The sequence below is a fragment of the Hippocampus bargibanti genome, linkage group LG03, assembly GCF_051943395.1.
Source record: "Hippocampus bargibanti isolate YZ-2025 linkage group LG03, ASM5194339v1, whole genome shotgun sequence".
NCBI lineage: Eukaryota > Metazoa > Chordata > Actinopteri > Syngnathiformes > Syngnathidae > Hippocampus > Hippocampus bargibanti.
Window position 1 is genome coordinate 23450278 of NC_142736.1, and position 10796 is coordinate 23461073.

The 10796-nt window shown below is 41.2% G+C and overlaps 1 protein-coding gene across 2 annotated transcripts in view; it reads right to left on the minus strand.

Moving 5' to 3' along the window:
• Window positions 1–10698, minus strand: part of hipk3b (homeodomain interacting protein kinase 3b) — a 35858-nt gene extending 25160 nt beyond the window's left edge. For both annotated transcript variants that reach the window (XM_088992661.1, XM_088992662.1), the window contains exons 1-2: window positions 10355–10698; window positions 1774–3118 (exon numbers count right to left, since the gene is read on the minus strand). In XM_088992661.1, coding sequence (XP_088848787.1) covers window positions 1774–3118; window positions 10355–10427 — 1418 coding nt within the window. In that variant the 5' untranslated portion in view covers window positions 10428–10698. The remainder of the gene's footprint in view (window positions 1–1773; window positions 3119–10354) is intronic.
• Window positions 10699–10796: the final 98 nt, after the last annotated feature.

The window sequence follows — 10796 nt, forward strand, 5'->3', positions numbered from 1 at the left end:
GTCTCATTGCAGCCACATTTATTTGTATGCATCTGTATTGATGTCATGAATGGTCACAAAAGCGCTGAAATTACAGCGCTGACAGCAATGACAAGTGGCTGCTCTGTATTTCCCGCCTAACAAAAGCACAACAAAGAATAAATTGTTCTATTTTGGGCAACTTTCTGAAACAGCGGGTATGCAATTGTGTTGGTGAAAAAAAATGAAGATAACGCCAGAAAAAGTTTTACAGGTACATTACAGGGTTGGTATTTCAACATAAGACCACAAACACACAAACGTGGCTGGCGTTTGGCAGTTTGCACTCTTTCGGGAAGCTTTTACAACATTTTCACGTGTGTCTGTGAGATTTTTGCCATTTCATCTCAAAGAGCATTAGTGACGTCAAAGTTCATGGAGTTTGGAGAGGTACTCACATCTCGATATATCTGCCCTCATTTTTTAAGGATTGTGTAAGAAAGTCCATTGAAGAAAATGTCCAGTGATTAGTTTGTAAATATTTTTTAAGTCCAATTGTATAAGACCAGAAGGAATTTCATGTAACCAATCAAAACATGCTTTCCTGTTTTATCAATTTCACATCAGATGACTAAGGTTTTGTGCAAACATTCCCTTAAGCCTTAGTCGGAAAGCCCGCAGATGTTTGCCAAAATATATAACCACGTAAACATGCAAACCTACGTGAAAACAAAATAGCCACTACTGAAACCACTGAAATAATGAGGAAAAAATGTTGCGCTATGTGACAATGATTCAATTATATTCTTGTCAGTCTTTGTACACATTTGAATAATTGCTGAAAATGTATTATGCATTTAGAAGCAAAGCTGTAGATTCATATTAGAGTCTAAAACACATTTTGACGACACATGGAAATCATCCCCAGATGACATTCACATAGCAATCCAATTGAAGATTGTGACACGTTCTTCTTTCAATCTATTTTAGTTGACAGTACCAAATCCATATGTACTACTGTACTGTACATGAAAAGTAACGGTGGAACAAGTCGTACTAGTGAGAATTGTACAGCATTGACAGTCATTGTATTGCACCTCATAAGATTTATAATAATAAAAATAATAATAATAATACATTTAATTTCTAAGTGCCTTTCAAACTCTCAAGGACACTTGACAGTCACTGGATTTCTTTTGTGTGGGTGAACAGCGGCAGCCATATTTCGTGGAAACAAACTTCCTCAAATGTTTTCCTAATTCCCATAAGAACAATCTAAAATATAGTTCGTGCTATTTTGTACTTTGTTGTTTGAATTAATTTAATAATTCACTTTGGTATGAGTGAACATTCATGCTGCTAGCCGTGTCACTTAAAACAGACTAAAGCCACCCACAAACTAAAACAGGGTTTTGTTTATTAAGAAAGTCTGTGCCTGCAGAGTTAGTCATTGGAGTTTCCACAAGGCCTTGGGAAAGTAAACAAACTATACATTTCCCAAATGGATATGACCTAATAAGTTTGTTTGGGCTTATCATATAACCAATTACACAATGTTGAGGTTAGCAATGTAAATCTTTTTTATATGAAGCACTATGGCGTCGCTTTTTCCCCAGACTGCTGTTGCGTGTGGCTGCTCAGTTGGCAACATGTTGTGCAGCATAGGAGATATTTCCTTATTTTGCCAAAGGAAGGACATTTTTAACCCAACCGCATGACCTCAAAGTTACACTAAAACGCAGTTGCACTTCAGCGAATTGTGAAAACAATCAATGTCATAAGCACAGCCCAGAATGTTTATTGCTTTGCACTCACCTATAGTACCGAGATTGGAGGTACGTTGAACATACTGCTTTGGACACGTGGCTGGCTGAGCCAAAGTCTATGACCTTCACCCTGTAGGGTTGCCTCACCGGATCCACAAGCATAATGTTCTCAGGTTTGAGGTCGGCATGAATCAGACTCAAGCTCTTCAACTTTTTCAGAGCCGTGGCCACCTGCTGTAATATTGGTCTGATCACTTTCAGGGGCAGTGGGCTAAACTTATTCTGCTTCAGGAAATCGTACAGGTTCTGCTCGAGCATCTCAAACACAAGGCAGGTATGGCTGCGGTGTTGGAAACATTCAAAAGCTCGCACCAGGTTGTGTTCGTCTGCGTTCTCTCCGCTCAGACGAGCAAGGATGCCAACTTCGATTTGACCTTGCCGGGCGTACGAAGGATGGTTCTTCAGGATTTTGACAGCAACAACCTCGCCCGTGCCTCTTTTCCAGCACTTGACAACCTGTCCAAAGGTTCCACGTCCCAAGAAATCCAGCACTTCATATTTATTCTTCAGGGAGCAAAGAACCTCATGCTGGACGACCTGGTAGTCCCCATCACATCCCCCCACTCCCCTTGATGCACCCACACCCACAGGTCCCATGGCCGGCTTGGAAGTCCCCCCTCCAGCGGCAACGGCCGCAGGCGCAGTCGCCGCTGCATTTCCTACATTCGTTGTTTGCAACATTGCAGGCAACATTGAAAGTTCCTCCACAATCTGCATGGTGCTCCCTCGATTATCCAGCTCCTGACTTTTACGTTTCAGTCCACATCGCTGAGAGCTGTCAGCCGAGTCCAAAACTCCACAGTCCGATTCTGTGTCTCTCTCCCCCTCTCCCTTCTCCTCCTCCTCTCTACCACCCTCACCTCCTCCACTGCAGCCCTCTCCCCTTCCCCCTCCTCCTGTCCCTGTTGCTCCACTGCTGCTCCCACTTGCGGTGACTGTCTTCTGATGTTGTTGCTGCTGCTGATGATGATGATGATGATGATTCTGTTGCAGCTTGTGGACAACCCTTATGCTCTGGATCGCAGCTGGGCCCAATCCTCCAGCTTTTTTCCCAGGCTGTTGTCTCTGGACGCCCCGTACAATCACCGTCGTCACAGGGTAACCTTGTCCTCCAAACACTTTGGCGTCCGCCGCCAAGTCGCGACTCAAGAACGAGCAGGCTTTCGTTGGGTGCAAAATACCAAGGTTTCGCCTGTTCAGATAAGTCCGCGGATGTGCTCTTTCATGGTACACACAGCTGCTGGGCTCAACTTTGAGTTTCTTCACACTGCTAAAGGCACTTGTCTGGGTTTGATAAATGTGTGGTGGGTAAACCAAGACTTGTGAGGCCATACCTGGAAGGGAGAAAAAGAAAGAAAAACATTGGAGGTCAATAAGATGCATACTTGATATAACATTCTTTTATTTTTAATACAACTTGAATGAGTATAGCTTGATAGAAAATGAAGAGATGGATTGTTCAAAAAACAATACAAAAAAATTACAAGGAGCATACACAGGGATCAAAAAGGTCCCCTTTTCAGACTTTTATTTTCGAAAATTAAACATTCAGATATCTATGAGTACTCCCAACTGATCAAAATAGGTCAAGTGACTTGTATTTTTACTTTCATTGAGGGGATGTAAAATACAGAAGATACAGTTCAACATATGACTGTAAAAGCACATGTCATTCCTCCTCTCTGAGAGCACAAGTTGTGTTTATTAGCACTACGTTATTGTTTAGCACTTGCGATTCTGTAGACTTGTTGTGCCAGCATTTCAACAGAGAAGACAGTGATGTCTCTTGTTTCAAATGACCGATTTCAGTACATGCAGAACATATATTTTGTGAAAACAGACATTACAAGTCCATCAATCGTGATTTGAATCAGAGAAAGCAGAGACTTCAGATGTGGCGGCACTCTGAATATAACCATATCCAAATGTCATAATACGATATCACAATTTGCACCATATGATACGCCAATTACCACAACAGTGAAACAAAGCAGGCAAAATAAATCAATAAATAAAGCTAATCTACTAAACACGAGTAATTGCATTTCATGCCTCATGTACACAATGCTAATTAGTTGGGGTAATTATAAACATACTTTAAACACCACATGCAACATTAATGTACACAACCGTCCTATAATCACGAATACCACATAATATTAAATCACATACACATTGTGAATCGAGTCTATTCGTGCAGGAACTAAAATGCTCAACGGTCAGTCTCCTTCACCTTGAATGTAGATTAGCAAAACATGACAAATTTTAATTACACTGCTCAAATAAACTAACCAAGGGGTCTAGTGCAGTTTGAGTGACAAATCTGTGCTGGAACTGCACAAATGGAAAACAACCTGGCCTTTTTAACAGATGTGTCACTTTTAAAATAGTGACATGACATTTTGCTAGCCATATTGTGGCAATATTAAGATCACATTACTGCCGTTATTGCTACATCTGAAGGGGTCCCTTCCTTTTATGTGAACCCTCAAATGAACAATAAATTTTGGTTACTGCCATTTGCCAAGTCAAAAGGCGTTGCTGATCTCATATATCGCCATCTTCTTTTAATTCACCAACCTCACAATAACACTTGATGATACCCTTCCATCACTAGCAAGAGAAACAAGCTGCGGTGAAGTACTTGAGAGCACCTTTCAACTCTCATCCATCCACTATGAGCCCACCAACACCTCCACACAAAAGATGACTAACGTTACAAAGGTTTGCCTGACCTTTCCCTGTGGTTGCAATACATCCTACTGCACGTCTCTAGGCAACCAATAGGGGGGAAACGTATCATTGGAAGGCAACCAAAGATAATTGGTTTTTTTGTTTGTTTTCTTTTCTTTTTTTTGCCCATTTGACTTTGAACTGACTTCTTTCATGTAACTGGAACATGTTAAAAACAACATGAATTATGTCAATGCTAATTGGGCTGGATTCTGACAAAGCAATCACCCAAGGCCAACAATAAATATTTTCACTGGTATGAAATTATACATTTTTTAATATCCAAAATGTCACTAAGAGGTTGTTGTTTTAACAAACAAAAAAATTGAAAATTTTGAGTGGGGAAAAAAACATTCGCTACGGGCGCAAACTCTTGCAAACCTATACCGCTCAGTGAGATACGGCCTTTAAAGTAATGCACTCCACTTTGTCTCATCGAGATGGATGGATAATCCATTATTATGCCCATCGAGAGTTGTAAGCACAAAGAAGATCTCTGAGAATGCGAAGTAAAGCAGAGGTGCATGAAAATGAACAGGCCTTCTCGCGACTTGGTTTACGTGAAAGGCAACTCCATATTCATCACATTCAACAATGAAACAGTGTTAGACATGGCTAATGACATTTAAGAATCACTAACTCCAATTGAGACTGCAACCGTGAGCATTTCTCAATCCCCCTGTCTTCCAATAGGGGGCACTGCTAGTATTTTCAACTCAATCCCTTAAAGTCTCGTGAAAAAGATCTTCATTTCTCAAAAGCCCCTCTATATTCCAAGGAATGTGAGCACGTGGCATTTCAATTGTGAACTTATTACTAACATTTAGAAATCCCCACATTGATGGATTACTTCTCATTCACAGCCAATATAAAGAGCAGAATGTTCTGCCACTGGGCCCTTGGAAGGACACGGCATAAACTGACATCTGTGTAAAAGGGACAGCTGGAACCGAGATGCAGCATCACACTAAACCAACACTGCTGCTGCGTGACACTCCGTGCCTCTAATTAGGAATCGGTTAGGGCCTTGTTAAAATCCCATACTGGTTGAGCCCTAGCTGTTTGCTTCGAAAATAACATACATACTGACCATAAAGTGCAGCGTATTTTTTAAGTGCTGCAATGACCATCATGAAATTGTCTGTAGAGAATGTAATTCGTACACATGTTGCTACTGCTGAGGGAATAATACAGACGCTACCCAGCTTACCAACGAGATACGTTCCGAGCGGTTGTTCGTGAGGTGAATTTGTTCGTAAGTTGCTTCAGTGCTATATTTTGTATGGAATGTATGTTTAAGTCAAACACTCAACGCGGAAGTATGTATAAAACGCAGACGCTTTAAGTCATAAGATAAATTCACGTCTACTGAAGTATGACGACATATATCCTTGGGTCTTCCGTTACTTAATTCCATTACTGAATTACAAGCGAACAGCCATTACGTTTTGTTATGCATTGCGTCCTCGTGGAGAGTCAACTGTGAAAAAGGATTTCCTCCCCGCCCACATACTCTACACAGCCAATAGTAAGTAAGCTCGGCGGATCGGGGCCTGAACTCGGTGGCAACACTTTAACATAAATTGGTCAACCTTGGTGTCTGTCACGAAAATATCCAGCACTTGAAACTTCTAATGTGTCTGTGTGCGTGCGTGTGAAATACAGTACGCAGCCAATCGCCAGTGAGCTCAGCCGGAAAAAGGCGCGCAATACAAAATCTAACTTGCAACATCTCTGTCCGAACATTTTTCGACATAATGTACACGCAAAAATGTTCGTATGTACCGTTATTCGTAACTCGAATGTTAATAAATTGCAGTGTCTCTATACTCCCATTGCAATTGGAAGCACGAGTGCATCATTTCATTCACTAGTCCCTAAAACAAATACAGTAAAGTCTCGTTATATCGATATTCAAGGGAGTCCGAAAAAATATCGATATAACCGGGACTATCGATATATCCGACCCTGTTTGCATGTAATTTTCCCCGTGCGTGCATAGAAATAGTATCGATATAACCGGGACTATCGATATATCCGATATCGATATAACGAGACTTGACTGTATGTTTTTATTGATTACATTCACATGGGATCGAAATGATATGTTTTAAGTCATGATTAGAGGTGGGTATCCCTTCAAAAAAAGACAATTTGATGCATATCTTGACATGGTGACGAAAGTAAGAAAGATTTGATTTGATTCTTTTCAGTCAGATTAAGGTTTGATTCCATATGGTATGCTCACTTTGAGACGCTATGATGCAATGAGTTTCTTTCTTCACAGTACTGTACATGTGGCATTGTCATCAAAGCTAGATCTATCCAATAAGCAGTGATTTGATATTGATAGCTACATTGGATTGGATTTGCCTTTATTAGTCTCGCAGTGGAGAAATTTACATTTCACAGATGCAAAGCAAAGGAATGAAAGTAGAAAAACAAAATGCATATATATATATATATATATATATATATATATATATATATATATATATATATATATATATATATATATATATATATATATATATATATATATATATATATATATGGGGAACAGAGGATGAGGTGCTGGAAGAGGGACAATCATGGGAGGAAAAGCCCCTACACGGGATGTACCACCGAACCATAGCAGAAGTGGCTGATCTCAAGAAGTCCTATCAGTGGCTAGAGAGGGCTGGCCTAAAGGACAGCACAGAGGCACTCATCCTGGCTGCCCAAGAGCAGGCCCTGAACACCACAGCCATAGAGGCAGGGATATACCACACCAGACAAGACCCAAGGTGTAGGTTGTGCAAAGAGGCACCTGAGACAATCCAACACGTAACTGCAGGGTGTAAGATGCTGGCAGGGAAAGCCTACATGGAGCGCCATAACCAGGTGGCTGGCATAGTCTACCGAAACATCTGTGCGGAGTATGGACTGGAAACCCCAAGGTCAAAATGGGAAACACCTCCCAAGGTGGTGGAGAATGACCGAGCAAAAATCCTGTGGGACTTCCAGATACAGACTGACAAGATGGTAATGGCCAACCAACCAGATATCGTGGTCATAGATAAAGGGGAAAGGAAAGCCGTTGTCGTGGATGTAGCGGTCCCGAGTGATGGGAACATCAGAAAGAAGGAACATGAGAAAATCGAGAAATACCAAGGGCTCAGAGAGGAGCTGGAGAGAGCCTGGAAGGTAAAGGTGACAGTCGTGCCTGTGGTGGTCGGAGCACTTGGGGCAGTGACCCCCAAACTCGACGAGTGGTTGCAACAGATCCCGGGAACAACATCGGATATCTCGGTCCAGAAAAGCGCAGTGCTGGGAACAGCACGGATACTGCGCAGAACCCTCAAGCTTCCTGGCCTCTGGTAGAGGACCCGAGCTGAAATGGTGACAGACACCACCCATGGTGGGTGAGACGAGGATTTTTTTTTATATATATATAAAACATATAATATATATATATATATATTCTGAAATGGAAAGATTAGGTTTTATTCATTGACTGGCCATTCGAGTGGCCATTCGAGTCACATTTAAAGTTATACTTCACTTAAGTTTAAACCATTTGAAAAGCAGGATCATGACCCCTAGTCAACTCTGAAATACTTGATAACGAAGTAATAATTTGTGATCAACATGTGTGGCCATCCACCCCATGCCCCCAGCCCCCCAGAAAAAAACACCCGTATTCCAATCCAATTATCTGACAGTTCTTCAAATAGACAATGTGCCTGTCCTCCTGTGGCTAAAAGAATGTTGAATGTTTACTTATGCTGGAAATGTTCCGCCGATCTGTGCAGCTTTCCACAGCAATCCCTAGCTTATTATGGTGCTCACTGTCATATTTTCCACCTTAAATGCAGAGAACGTAAACGAGAAACCAGTTCTTTTTGCACAAAGCTCGTGCAGGCACACATTTCACACCCAGGGTGGTGTGTCATTAAATGTCTGTCCTGCTGTGAGCTCCGGAAAACCTTGCTATTGAGAACTTAAATATTGCAATACATGGGGCATGGAGAGGGGCGTCTATGTAAAAATTAAAAGCACCAAATTGCTGATTTATGACCAGTTTTGGGGGGGTAGGTGGAAGGGAAGAGGAGTCCCTCACTTAAAATAATAAAGAACCGAGGATAAGTTAACAGGAATTAGTTTGGAGTCTTAAATGACACTCGTCATGAGATGACAGGAAAGCTAAAACTAGAAGCAACTCAACCTTTTCGTCTTATTTTCAAAAAACAGCCAGGTGGCAGTTTTGCGTTTGGTCACAAACAAATACGGCTTTGCATCGACTTACAGAAACCTCGATTTACATTTTTTTAAATGAGTCTTGCATGGTTTGTTTTTGTCTTGCTTTATGTGCAGCTGTTTGAGTCACAGGTGAACTTTGGAACCTCAATGCTTGATGTCAGCAGCAAACAAGATTCGGCTATTATCAATTCACGATTTTCTTGCAGTGAAAGGAAAACACATTGGGTGTGGCCATTCTTTCATGCTTACCCTTTGTTTTGTTTTGTTTTTTGCTAAATTACTTCATTGTTAAATATGAAATGACAATCGTAATTTTTAACAAGGTGAGGGGATGGGAAATCGTGATCAGATTTCCCGAAATTGTTTATCCACATCCCATTATCTAATAGAGAGTGGAGAGAAAAAGAATGTTCTGGGTTTGTTTTGTTTTTTTTTAATGATTGTTGATAGTAATTCTCATTGATCAAACATATTTAGTAAAAACGATATCCCAAAATCAGGACATTCTGTCCAAACTCGTAAATACACTGTGGACTGATTGTGTTGAATTTTTCCTCAAATGCAATACTTACAAATACTGTATAATAATACACTTTAAGTTGTTTACCCAGTTAGTGTTTTCTCTGTTGGACCCAAAAAAATTGTTTTTTAAACAAACATTTAAAACTACGTTTTTAGCAAGTACAGTACAGTACTTTCTTAACAGAAGTTCACTATTCGTACTTCTATTTGGCTGTCACGATTTTCCATTACTTCTGACTTCCAAGGCAATTCGACGAAGGAAAAAATCCATAAGGCAACAAATTCAATACGGGTGCACTTTTTCTACTTGTCGAGCGGACAGTACATTTACGAGTCAGTCCACGCTGCCCACTGAAACTATTATCAGTGCAGCTAGCCATGAAATTAGTTAAAATTAGTTACCATCTCCTGAATTGGGGTTCATGTGGTGCACCTAATGCTGTGGCCACCGAGTAGGAGGGGAAAAACAACAAATTGCCTCAGAGAAAATCAGTCAGGCAGTTGTTTTTTTTCTATTCTGAGAATCTACGTGTACGTAACACAATGGCTGGGAAGTAACCAGAAAAGTTGCTAGCGAGTTATTGAAATGCAAGCTATGGTTCGCTGAGCTCAAAGGTCTTCTGTGTTTGTGTTAGTTTGCCTTTTGACGTCTTACGATGTTACAAAGAATCGATTGACACTTATAACGCAATGGGATTAACAATTTATAAATCACTCGGTTCGTTTCATCCACGTATTAGAATTTGCTATTGTCATCACGATGTACTAAATTTACGGTTCACCATGACAATACGGAAATAAAACGGCAAGATTGTCCAACACCGTCACGTTAATCATTACAACCAACGTAACGGGAACGTATGGATACAATGAATTTTCCTACGAGCATAGCAAATGGTTTATCGAGGCAAAGCGGTTGTTTTGTTCCCACAAAAATCAAGATCATGCGAGATATTAACCAACCAGACGCGCTAGCCAAGTTTGTTGGCAAGTCACGGTAGTGTTACGTCACTATACAACTGTTTTTTTAAAATGTGAATTTGACCGCACACACGGTGCCCCCGTTCACTTACCTTCACATAGGGTCACAATAAATATAATCCAGGGTTTCTCTGAACATGTTACGGAGTTATAAATCCATAGCATGCACAGTTCGCCTGCCCTGCTGCCATCTTGTCCGAGACGACAAGGAAGGAGAGCTCCCCCTCGGTAACGCCACCATCTCCCACATTGCAAACGTCAAGCCAATCACGCATGTGAACATCCAGAAATATCAAGTCGTGCTCGCGGGGAGAGCTACGCAGTTTTAATGTGTCTCCCTCCAGTTAGGGAGAGGTAGCCCATCTAGGAAATGGTGCAAGTCCCCACGTCAAGACGCGCTGTTCTGGAGCCCTGCTCACCTCCAACATGTCTCTTTTCCTCTGTCTTCTACCCAGAGTGGATGTTTGTGAGTTGACGGCATTGACCAGGCCGTACCAATCAATCACAGAGAGCATGCGATGCATCAACACTGTT